Genomic DNA, 13,534 nt, shown 5'->3' on the forward strand with positions numbered 1-13,534 from the left:
TATACCCGTCCATATGAGGCACTCTGTTTGCTGCAATGCATTCTGATGGATTAATTAGGTAGACCGTGTGGCACATGGTGTTTTTTCTATCTAGGTTCATCCCAAAGGCCATATCATCAAAGTAAAATAGTCCTGGCTTCTACAGCTAGATTACAAATACGAGTTTCTTCATTGAGTGTCTAGTGGCTGATGTGTCTGTTAGTTTGCTTCCATCTACTTAAACAATTAAATAAAGCTTCACACTCTAAGACTAAGGCTAACAAAGAGGCAGAGTATCAAAGTACAGCTGGCAATTTCTCCAGTTAAGATCTCATCTTCAACTGATTGATAGTCTCTAGAAAGTAACAAACACACTAAATTTTCCCCCTTAAGTATTTGTTCTCTTTCAAGGCTTGCCACTTCTACTGATAAAATTTCAATCATCTGTAATACCACACACACATTTATACATATAAACATGCACATGGATGTACATATTTAAGTAAAAGTTCAAAGATTCTATAATTCCATTTGATAGGAAAGAATCATTCCTTCCTATTGACCAGAGATTACAGATAAAGCTACCCAGCCAAGTACATTGGGCTCCTTCAGATTTAAACTTTGTCACTTTCTGAGAACATTTTCAAACATTTTTCAATATACATCTTTATTTTTTAAAAATACTGTTTTAAAAAACAAATATAGGGTGCAAATCTTAAGTAATATATTTACACTGAAAGAACAAATTGTATATATATATAAAACAAATATTTTATAGTCTTTATTCCAGTTGGGTTGTAATATTATTCTTATGAGCATTACTTTTAACTTGGCTGTCTAGAAAATTCTACCAGTGTTAGTATCTATACCAGGAACAAAGTAAACTCACTCTCTCTCTTTCTTTCTATATATATATACATACATTTATTGATCTGTATATGGTTAAGTTTAAGTAGCATTTTCAGTTTACCATGAATTTAAGTTAATTGAGAAACATAAACCAAATACTGATTTTAAAATTAAATGGAAATCCTATAACTACTATGCTCATATTTTCTATTGGCTATTTAGAATCTAATATAATTTATAATCTAGGATATTTATATCCTGCTATTTATTTTTCATCTCTATTGTCCCATTCAAATGTTGCCATGTATTTTTTCTGCAACTTCTTATATATTCATTCATCAAGAAACATTCAGTGAATTTTTAGCTACCCCTTACTCTTTCAGTTATCAAGAACCTACCTGAATAACTCCAGAAGTTTTCTTTTGTGTTTTCTATAATAATAATAATAATAATAATAATTTATTGTCATTAGTCAATTCGATGTGCAATTTGCTTTTTAATAGCTTTCATCCACAGAGAAGGAGAACAAAAGAAGACACCAAGAAAGACTATCTCATTGACAGGGTCTCCTCCAAGTTTACAAGAGAAATTTGCAGCAGTCGGTCTTAAATAAACATTTATTGAATTAATAAAATAAATTGTATTTACCTCTTTTCTACTTGAATTACTATTCTGAAATATAATCGTATTTGGTTACTCTCCTTTAAAGTCTCTCATTCCTTTCTATTGGTCAGAGTTTACAGATAAACCTGCCCAGCCAAGTACATAGACTCCTCCAGACTGGAACTTTGTCTCTTTCTGAGAACATTTCCAAACACTTTTCAATATATATCTTTATTTTCTACCAAACCAAGCAAGAGCTCACCCTATACATCCAGCTCTGCACCTTGGCATGAGCCTGGAATTCTCTTTTCTTTATCCCTTTTCAATCTTGTAAAACTACTAAATCTATAGTGTAATAAACAGCAAGCTATTTATTAGACATCTAATTAATATGAGTGTTTCAATGGTTTATTATCTGCTCGTTTACCAGATCCGTGAAGTCTTTCATGCCTTCCTCAAGTTTTTACTCTGGGCCCTAGTGCACATTTCGCAAAAAGTCCTAATAACATCTAAGACAAGAGCTCATCTTTGCTAACATGTATGCTTTCCCTCTACAAAATACTTTTTGGATAGTGATTTCTTTCTTTTTTTTTTTTTTTGAGACAGAGTCTCGCTCTGTCACCAGGCACCACGCTGGAGTGCAGTGGCGCGTTCTCGGCTCACAGCAACCTCTGCCTCCTGGGTTCAGGCGATTCTCCTGCCCAGCCTCCTGAGTAGCTGCGATTACAGGCACGCGCCACCATGCCCAGCTAATTTTTTGTATTTTTAGTAGAGACGGGGTTTCACCATGTTGACCAGGATGGTCTCGATCTCTTGACCTCGTGATCCACCCGCCTCGGCCTCCCAAAGTGCTGGGATTACAGGCTTGAGCCACCACACCTGGCCCTGGATAGTGATCTTTCTAATTAATGTGGTGCTCCTATTCTGATTACAGGTTTTTGTTTTTGTTTTTGTTTTTTTAAATATAGTGATTAAGTTTTTAGTTAATAGACATTGTTTATTATTTATTAATTTTGAATTAATTTATTGACATCCTATCTATTCATAAGGGTAAAAAGAATGTGGGGACAATTACTCTCAAATATGCGATAACGATTAGCCTCCAATATTAATATTTGAGTAACTATGTCTAAAGTGGGTATTAGGTTCACATAAACTACAAATTGTGGCTTTTCTTTCTAAAAAACTGAGTCTTAATAAAGGCCATAATACAGCAGATGAATATAATCTCTGCTTATTTATTCATGAATTCTGGAGAAATATCTTTAAAAGATATTTCTTCTTATGGAAAAAGAAAATGAGGAGACCATTAAGAAACCAAATATAAACACACACATTTGGAAAAGATCTTAAATCTTTCTTAAATATCTATAAATTTGTGATATAATAGTAATACTGATTTAAAGAAAATTTAGCATGAATTAAGAGACGTTTGGTAATATTCATCTACTAGTGTTTTTTTAAAAAATATATCCACATTAGCATAGGAAATACAAATGATGCATGAGCATACTCTTGACCTAAACAAAATAATGACTGCAACAATGAACTATACAAGTAATTTTAACAACTGTGAATCGCATGGGCACTTAGCTGGGCATCATATGAGATGTAAATTTAAAACAGAAGAATGCATCTTTTGGAGCAGAGCATAACCTTATCTGAAGAACATTTATATTGACTTTAGCTATTGCCAAGGTATAGTGGTTTCTCGTTTGAGCTGAATATTACAAAACCCAAAACAAAACCAAGGAAAAAATAATTGAAAAGATAAAACATTCTGCCATTTTTTTTTACAAACCTATGTATTTAAAAATTTATTTCTAACAATTTAGAAATTAATTCAAAGAAGCTCTCAACTTGACCTTCACACAGTCTGTTTCATTATTTCACATAGGTGAAATAATGGATAGAGTCTGAGCCAAGATTAACTTATTTTATGTATATGTGAGGATATATGTATGCATATGATATATTATACATGCATATATTACATAGATACATGTAATATATATATACACACACACACATATATATTTTTACCTGGATATATCCCTAAAGTACTGTTGAGCAGTTTTGTGCAAAACACAAATAAATGGCAACTGACTAGCTGACTTCCATTTCTCATCTTTGGGGGAGTTTTTCTCGAACAAAACAAAAAAAGACACAAACAACGACAGAAAAAAAAAAAAGGAAGAAAGTGCTTGCTCGGGTGTTTCAAAAATGATCGACATTATGCTCAATTACTAAATCAATGGGCAGAGTGGAGGGAAAATAAATAAATGCATTCAATCACAGGAGTCTAACAGTAGATAAATATCCCGAGTATGTAACAAGAGACCTTCATGATTTGTAGGCACGTGTGTGTGTGTATGCACATACACACAAACGAACACATATGCATGCAATGTGATTAGGGGTGAGCCCTCTGCAACCTTTGCTAAGCAACACAAGCTGTAGATCTCTTTCACGGGATCCATTAGCCCACAGATGGCACTAGCTCATTAAACTTTGCAGAAGGATAGAGGACAGGAAACACAGCATGTCAGTATCAAGCGAGTCATCAGCAAGAAAACACCCATCTGACAGCTTTTTGAACTGGGTAAGTCCATTATTATTGTTAAAATTGAATGATAAAAAATAACATTCAGAGAATATTTGGTTTCTCGTATGTTATGATTTTCTTCTATGTAGTTTATAGAAATGTGTAAAGGTAAGTTTTTGTTACATTTTATTTGTAGTGACTAATGTTTTAAGGCCTCACATTTGGGAATAAGTCATGTTGATATTGAAGTACTTTTAAGATGATTTTATGGTAAAAGGGGTCCATAAAGGCAAAATTGTCTAAGGCTTCTATAAGTCATAATGCAGCCATGGTTATTAGCTTCCTTTTATAGAATATTAACCTAATTAAACATATTATTCTCCTTTATTATAAATTCCCAACTTAATATCTGGTTTAAGGTTTTACTAAGGCTTGGACAAAATTTAGGGGGAATTGCACCCACTAGTGAAACTTAACTTAGAATTTTGTGAAGTCAGTTTCAATAATATAGGTTAGTATTCACTGATCTGCTTATTAGTTTAGTTGCTTTCTGTATTGAGCTAATCCCTTTCATCCAATAGGATCTATTATGTTTTTCAATCTAGAAGTATTACTGAGATGAAGATAGCAAAAAACATAAGCAAAACCAAAGCAAAAAAACAAAAACAAAAACAAAAACAAAAAACCAGTAGCGGCACCGAATCTGCTTCTCCAAATCCTTGCAATATAGAAAACAAAAATCTCCAAATAACTTTTTCCCTTCCTCACGGAAATCTGTCCTCAGATAATAAACATTCTTTAAGTGTACTCAACATGAAAACCAAATCAACTCAACCACCTAAGGTAGAGGTTCCCAAATTTTCTGCCTGTTAGATAATTTATAGATACTTGTAAAACTGCAGATTCCTGGGCTTCAAACCCAAGCTCTTTATTTCAGTGATTGTGCCATTGGCCCTAGGAATCTTTATTTTTAAGAAACATCTCAGGTGCTTCTGAAAAAGCAAATCATGGAAAACATGTTGAGAGACAACTTCCTAGTCAGACAAATTTGTCAAGTAGCATGTAAAGTCAGATTACTTTTGTGTATAATAAATACCTCTATCAATGCATAAGTTAAGAGTTAAGAACATTTAAGTACTTTTATAGCAATATTTGATACTATAATGGTAATTTTTAATTTTTTTAGTAACTGACTTTCTAAACAGTTAGTGCAATTAAAAAATTAAACTCTTGCCTATGAACGAGCAATCTCTATAGGTTTTAAATGACATACACTTTCCAAATCATTGTCCATAGCTACTTTGCCATAGAAACTAATTGCAAATATTGAAAAACAATATACCTGTGAATCATAAACTTTGTAAGACGCATGCATGCAACATATTTGTTAAATAAAGTATCCCGAAAGAAATTCCTAAAGATTCTATCACATTAAGACTTCTGGAATTTATTTAATTTCAATTTGTGTTCACATTATAAAGGAGATTAAAAAAAAATCTGAAGTTAACCCTCAAGTCTATTCAAAATGTACTGAGCATACAAAAACTAAAACAAAAACAAAACTTAGAAATATATGGGGGTTCTATGAGCATATTCACTGTAATTTCTAAAATTTTGCATGAAGAATTTTTTTTTCACAATTTATCATTTATTTATGGATGATTCAGACCCGGTTAACAGCTATTTTCAATTCTCTTTCCTGGGATATAATAATAAGATAATAAAGTGGTGGTCAATGGATGGGTGGGGCAAATAAGCAGTAAATCATTTCAGAAAAATTCACACTCAAGGCTTGTTGACATGAGTCAGGGACAAGGAAATAACTCAGTCAGCACCTGCATCCTTAATGAAGGACAGCACCACTGCACATTTAGAGAATGGAGGGGAAAAAATAAATCATACTTAACTTTAAAGTGGCCTGTCTGATTTATTCAAACAGCAATACAACCTTGTGGGTTTTTCTTGATGTATTTTCATTTAAAACATTGCAATATAAACCTAGAATTGAACTTTTTTTTTTTTTTTTTTTTTTACCATGGAGGTTTTTAAAATTTTTTAGTTCAATTCCACTATATGTAAAATGTATGCTTTAACAACATGTCATTTAACACTTGCTTTTCATTGTCTTCCTGACATCTTTGGTCATAAAAGGTAGATGTTTAAAATGTATTCTTTTCTAGCAGATGTGAAGTCACGATGAGGCATAGTTCAGAAACAGCACATATCAAGACATAACCTTACTTGGTTTAAGAATATATTTCATTTGTGAATTAGAGATGAAGTAAAACATGAAAAACATCTACCAGTGGTTATCCAGTGGTTCTAATAAAAAGGAGGTGGGTTTTAATGTGCTCAACATGCAATGCAAGCAACAATTCAAATGGTTGGCAAAGCCCAATTATTCTTAGAATCCATTTCTTCATCATTCCTTTCCTCTAAACCAATTTATTTTCAACAATGAGTATTTCTTGATTTACTATATGCAAGTGATTTGTTTGCTTTCTCACATACCAACCATTTCATATACAATGTTATGAAGCATAACAGCAGTTTTAAAAATGCATTATACAGGGAGACAAAATAAAAAATGCAAAAAAAAAAACCTGAACGGGGATATTAATTCCAGACATTATGTTCAAGTATTTTAATATTTAATTACACCAAGTTACCTAACCACAGCTTGAAGTGAACACTCCTTCACTGATGTGATAATAAAATAATCTGCTTGTGCCAGTGTTTTAATTGATCTTTTTTTTTTTTTTTGTACCCTGAGAAATCTTGTTCCTGTAGACATCTTAGCTAATGATAAGACATGGAGTCAAGTATAAAATTCTCCTTATTTTTTTTAGAAGCATGTTACATTTTTTCATCTGATTGTTTATTATTAGAAATACATTTCTAATGGAGATTTTGTTTTCTTCAAAGAAATGAATCATTTGAATAAGAAATTATGTTTTGTTTTAAAAAAGACACTGAGATTTTGCCTTCAAAGTTTTTGCTTCCTCTGAGATATGCTCAATTTAATCCAGATTCAAGGTATCTAACAAACATATTAAAGCTAGAAAAATGGTTAGAAAAATCAAGATTTCTCTACATTCTGAGATTAATGGGAAGGAGGGGACATTCTAAGGCCAATGAGTTCTTTCAGTAGATTTTCTCCCTTGCCTGAAGCCAGTGCTCCTAGATAAAGGCAGTTATGAAAATGACTTCCGCTCTGCAGGTGTTCTTTTTGAAAAGCTAACAGCATATTTCTTTTGACAGGGAAATTACTTTGAAATGATTCTTGAACTCTGTAGTCCTGAAAAAAGAGGGCATCTAACTGTATGCATCCCATTTGGGGTTACCTTTATTTCTTTTTAAGAAAGTGTTGCCTTAAAATGGGCCCTGAGTAATCAATTTCTGTGGTATATTTTTTAACTGATAATCAAACTATCACCTTTGTAACCAATTTACATATTATATTAGACAATGAAGTCATACACATTCGATTTAGAAGTATTTGCATGTAAAACAGTAATCACAGAGGTTTGACAGATTTTGCACCTAGGTGTTCAAGTTGATTTGTATTCTCTAAAATTACGCAATAATCTTTTGAAAAAAAAATGGTAATATTTTTTATTACCTAGGTAAACCTTATACCTTCCCACCATATATATTCACACATACATTCCTTCTTCCACTCCATAGTAGTTCCAACTAAATTGGTGGAAAAGCAAAGTAAAATTCATTTATCTGACTTATCTAGCATCCTTAAAGTAGAGAAACCAAGAAATCATTTGTGTAGTTCAAAGTAGTTCAAACCCCACTTAACAATTTTGAATTTTGATATCCTGCTCAATAATGACAGCACGGACTAAATTTTTTGACCTGTAGGAGTTATCAGTTGGCCAAACAGTTCAAGGAGAATGATACTTAAGCTGTATCTATACAGTGATAATTATGGTGGCAACACAGCAGCATGGTGCATTTTTATTCTTACATTGTTCAGCCTGTTAATTAACATGTTACTACTCTAAGAAATGTCAGTTTTCCATGTTTCACTTTTTAGATGTTCCTTTTCTATGTAGCTTAGGTTTTCTTTGTGCGTTACACATCTTTTCCCTTCTGTAATTTTACTCCTGCCACTCTGATTCACTTAGTTAATATAACACTCCTCCCATGTCTCAGCACAGTGACTATTTCTTAATGTTCTGTTCCTCTTGGGAACTAATAAAGTGCTCTCTACTCAAGAATAATAATTCGATCCCTGAAATTGATCAGCACTCATACTCAAGAAGACATTCACACGGACTTACAAGTTCCAAAGAAAACGAACGAACAAATTTGATTCATAACACGCACAATAAAAAGTGAACTTAAAGCAAATAAGGAACACTGGTTAAGTGTTGATGAAACAAATGCATGGCACTTACCTGGGATAAGCTGGGCCAGAAGCAGGTGATTTGGGAATAAGCTGAGGAGTGATATTATGACCAAAAAAGGAACATGTTTCCATTTCATCTTTGTCCCTTGCTTGCATTACACCCAGCCAGTGATAGATATGTGTTATCTGGGGAGATAATAAAACAACAACAAAATTATTATTTTTTAATGGTTATTTATGTTGAAGGAAAGAGAATGTCAAAATATTTTGTGAAACATTACAGTTCAAACAGGTTGGAAATGTCATTTTTTGAAATGATGAAACATAATTAAAATTATGTAATTGAAATGAATATGAATTGTGCACATATTTCATGATACACATTTTGAATAAATGTGATATTTATTAATTTTGAAAACTCATTTGCAAGTCAGATATTAATCACAAGTGATTCCTTGGTTTTCTCTAATTTTAAGGATGCCAGATAAGTCAGATAAATGAATTTTACTTTGATTTTCCACCAATTTAGTTGAAACACTCTCATCACATTTAGAAAACTCTGAAGTTAATCATTCATTAAATAAATACTTACAAACTATTTATAATGAGTCAAGCACTATGCTGTGTTGGGCATATAGCAGAAAACAAAACCACAAAGTTGCTCTTCACCCAGGTGCATAGATACCTTGAGGCTACTTTAATTATGTAAATTCACAAACAGATTTTTAAAAGTTATTAGGTAGTCTATTCTGACTATGACAGAAACACAAGATAGCATCCTGTAAGCAACAAAGCTCACAATAATTGGGGACTTTTACAAGATGGTAACAAATGATAGCAATGTAGATGACTGATTAATTTCGCCAGAGAGAAATGACCAAGCTTATAAGGAAGAAGTAGCATTTTAAGATAGGAGATAATATCTAGTAAGTGGAAAATAAAACAATATTTAGAGAGGACAATATAACCAAATTTTCAAAGATGGTATGCATATACATAAATTCTGTGGTATGTTTATTTATATATAAATTTTATTATAGATAGGTAGATACAGATATATTCCAATGATATAATGATACATTTAGGCTACTCCTAAGGAGAGTGGTTGTTTGGCTGGATGATGGGGTTTGCCAAAAAGTAATGTAATTGGGAACTCATAAAATGGGGCAAGTAATGTAGGTAATGAGGAGCTACTGCAGATTTTAATAACAGACAATATGATCTGCATATCAAAACTGCATTGAGATACCATCTCACACCAGTTATAATGGTGATCATTAAAAAGTCTGGAGACAACATATGCTGGAGAGGATGTGGAGAAATAGGAACACTTTTACACTGTTGTTGGGAGTGTAAACTAGTTCAACCATTGTGGAAGACAGTGTGGTGATTCCTCAAGGACCTAGAAATAGAAATTCCATTTAACTCAACTATCCCATTACTGGGTATATATCCAAAGGATTATAAAGTATTCTATAATACAATCACATGCATGTGAATGTTCATTGCAGCACTGCTTACAATAGCAAAGACTTAGAACCAACCCAAATGCCCATTGATGGTTGGACAGGGAAAATGTGGCACATATACACCATGGATTACTGTGCAGCCATAAAAAACGGTGAGTCCATGTCCTTTGTAGGGACATAGTTGAACCTGGAAACCATCATTGTCAGCAAACTGACCCAAGAACAGAAAACCAAACACTGCATGTTCTCACTCATAGGTGGGTGTTGAACAATGAGAGCACGTGGACACAGGGAGGGGAGCATCACACACTGGGGTCTGTGCGGGGGGGGGGGATATAAGGGAGGGACAGCAGGGGGTGGAAAGTTAAGGAGGAATGGCATGGGGAGAAATGCCATATGTAGGTGATGGGGAGGAAGGCAGAAAACGACATTGCCATGTGTGTACCTATGCAACAATCTTAAATGTTCTTCACATGTACCCCAAAACCTTAAATGCAATAAAATATATATTTTAAAAAATAGATAATATTATCTTAATAATTTAAAAGATAACTCTGGTAGAAATATACAAGTGTACTTGGCAGCACTTGGCAAATTTTAGATTTGAGAGTTGGGAAGCAGAAAGACTTAATCTTTTAACAATATTTTTACTATTTAGTCCAAAATCGATAAACAAATCTAATACTATATGAAAAGTATCCTCCCCAATGAATTCTAACATTTATTTTTGTGACACTCAGAATAACAAAGTGAAAAAAGGTTACTAATTTATTACTGCCCATTAACTGAACACAGCTATTTTGTCTATTTGATTTGAGCTGTCCTTATTTTATGACTTATCAAGGCAGAGTTAATTGCCAAGTTTTCCTTCAGCAAAGGTGTCTAATATTCTATCCAGACAGCTACAATCATCCTGACTTTACTTGAGATTTTTAGGGATTATTTCCTGGCTCAAAAATTATCTGTAAGCAACTTCGATCTGAGTTAGAACCTTGCCTCAAAAAATGTACTTGGTTACTGTAGTTTCGTATTTCTTGCCTGACTTCTTTGTCTTGGGGCTAATGTTCTTGTAACTCTCCTTACCCTACCTTATCGCTCATCACTGACACTGTATGCCCACATTATAAACTGAGATGAATATTTTTACTCTTTTATCCATACTATGCAGTTGTTAGCTGGTCCAAAAGCTCTTTTTCAGGGTTGTCCATTGAATGTTTTGGCTTATGACCACATTCTTCAGTGAAGTATAAATGATTTGTTCCTCCACAGAGAATGTATAAGTATACTGGATACTGGTCATTTCTGCTTAGCTGCATTTTGATATAATAGTTGCCCTATATTCTTGGTTTCTGCTTGTCTAAGGAGTTTCTCAGATTCCTTTGCCAATTGATTACTGAGTGTCCTACACATAGAGTCCTGTTTGGAATAAACCCTAGACCTCCGATTTCTTATATGTGTATAAGCAGTTGTATCTTAGCTCTTGATGTAAATAAAAATGTGCATGAATCTCAAGGATGTTTATGACTTGCACATTAATTAAAATTTAGAATGGTTATATTTGTTAAATGATATTTTATAGTACATTTATTAAAAATGAGATTTTAATGTCTGTGGCTAATTACATTTTAACTGTTATTAATAGTTACATATAGCTTGTTTGTAGCAGGCAGCTATTGATAAAATAAAGAGCCAAATCAAACATGCACATTTTCACTTTAAAATGAATGCCATAATCATAAGAAAATGAACCTGAAAGTACAAACACTATAATTGATTGAATTCCCCCAAGTTATATTATTCAACAGGCAGAGAGTATTTTGAGTATCTGTAAGGTTTTTGATTAATTTTCCTGAAATACATTTTCATTACCCAGGACCAGTTCTGTGAATGTATGTAGTAAGTGACTAAGAACATAATATGATTTTTTAAGGTAATACCCGCAAATCAGAAATTACAAATCAGAAATGGAAACTGCATTATTAGCTATTGTACACATATCACTTCAGTACTTTGAAGTTTTGGTTTGGTTTTAATAGATTTTACTTGTTATAGTAGCTTTAGGTTTAAAGCAAAACTGAGTGGAAGGCATAGAGATTTATCATTAACTTCTGGCTCTCACAGGATTTCATTCCCTGCCCTTGCATAGCCTCCCCCATTGACAACGTCCACCAGAATGGTACATTTGTTAAAACTGATCAGCCTACATTAACACATCATTATCATCCAAAGTCCATAGTTTACGTTAAGGTTTACTCTTGGTGCTGTGGATCTTATGGGTTGAAACAAATGTATATGACAAATGTCAAACATCATAGTATCATACAGAACAGTTTCACTGGCCCCAAAATCCTATGTGCTTCATCTACATCCCTCTCCCTTCCTAACTCCTAGAAACCACTGATCTCTTCATTATCTCCATAGTTCTGCCTTTCTTGAAATGTCATATAGGTGTAACCATAGAGTATGCAGCCTTTTAAAATTGGCTACATATGACTTACACTTAATAATCAATATACATTTAAGTTTCCTCCATGTTTTTTCTTTCCATGTCTTGACAGGTAGTGTCTTTTCAGCACTGAGTAACATTCCCTTGTTTGGATGTACCATGGTTTGTTTTCCATTTACCTATTGAAGGACATCTTGAGTTATTTCAAATTATGGCGATTATGAATAAAGCTGGTATAAATACCCATATGCAGGTTTTTGTGTAGAGCTGTTTTAAACACATCTGGGTAAATAAAAATCATTTGATTGTTCAATTCATATGGTAAGACAATATTTATTATTGCAAGAAACTTTCAAATTGTCATTCAAAGTGGCTACGCCATTTGCCTTTCCACTAGTAATGAATAAGAGATCCCATTGCTCAACATCTTTGCTATCACCTGGTGTTATCAGTGTTCTAGGTTGTGGCTATTCTAGTAGGCATGCAGTGGTACACAGTGTTTCCAGAATCTCAAGCTAGGAAATGGCAAACTTAATAAGAAGTGTGTTTGTGTGTGTGTGTGTGTGTGTGTGTGTGTGTGTGTGTGTGTGTGTGTGTGTAATAAATAATTGGCTAATCTATACCTACTCTAGAGTTGTGTTGAGTAATAATGTGTGTACAAGTCCATGATTAACTCTACTGATAATTTGCTACTGCTTTTGTTTTGTTGGAAGTGAATTTCATGGATTTGACTTGAAATTTTAAAAGTCAGAAGTATGTAATACCTTTTAAAAATGCAAGATTAATGCTTTCAAACAGACAAGGAAAACCAGACAAATTACTACCAAACTCTTTAAGTTAGTATACTGTCAAACCTCCAATAATAAGTCTATTATTTTAAAATCAGATGCACATAAAAAATAGAGTACATGAAGCAGTTTTAAGTCTGAATTAATTAAAACATTTCATCATTTTCATACATTAAAAACCTATAATTTGTCTACATTACATTTAACTTAAGTATTTCACATATATTTAGGAAACTCTTTCCTCCTAGAAACTGTCAAATGTTGTACCTTTAGTCTGTTTAAATTATGCTAAACCCCTTAGGTTTGCTTTACAAAATGAGGCAAGAACAGCAACTAAGAACAAAAGATTCTTGGAAAATAAGTTTAAAATTAAGACGGAGAATAGTGTAAGCACAGCATTTTGAAAATGGTTTTTGTTTGAAAATCGCTTTCTTTTTGTCTTGGTGTACATGAGTATACTTTTAAAGAATCATCTTCGTGACTTTGAACATT

The 13,534-nt window shown here is 33.0% G+C and overlaps 1 protein-coding gene across 2 annotated transcripts in view; it reads right to left on the minus strand.

Moving 5' to 3' along the window:
• The window catches only part of ROBO1 (roundabout guidance receptor 1), a 1,085,200-nt gene that overhangs the window by 939,797 nt on the left and 131,869 nt on the right, over positions 1 to 13,534 (minus strand). For both annotated transcript variants that reach the window (XM_074389506.1, XM_074389507.1), the window contains exon 2: positions 8,389 to 8,525. In XM_074389506.1, the coding sequence (XP_074245607.1) occupies positions 8,389 to 8,476 (88 nt within the window). In that variant the 5' untranslated portion in view covers positions 8,477 to 8,525. The remainder of the gene's footprint in view (positions 1 to 8,388; positions 8,526 to 13,534) is intronic.

The sequence above is a fragment of the Saimiri boliviensis genome, chromosome 18 (assembly GCF_048565385.1).
Source record: "Saimiri boliviensis isolate mSaiBol1 chromosome 18, mSaiBol1.pri, whole genome shotgun sequence".
NCBI classification, from domain to species: Eukaryota; Metazoa; Chordata; class Mammalia; order Primates; family Cebidae; genus Saimiri; species Saimiri boliviensis.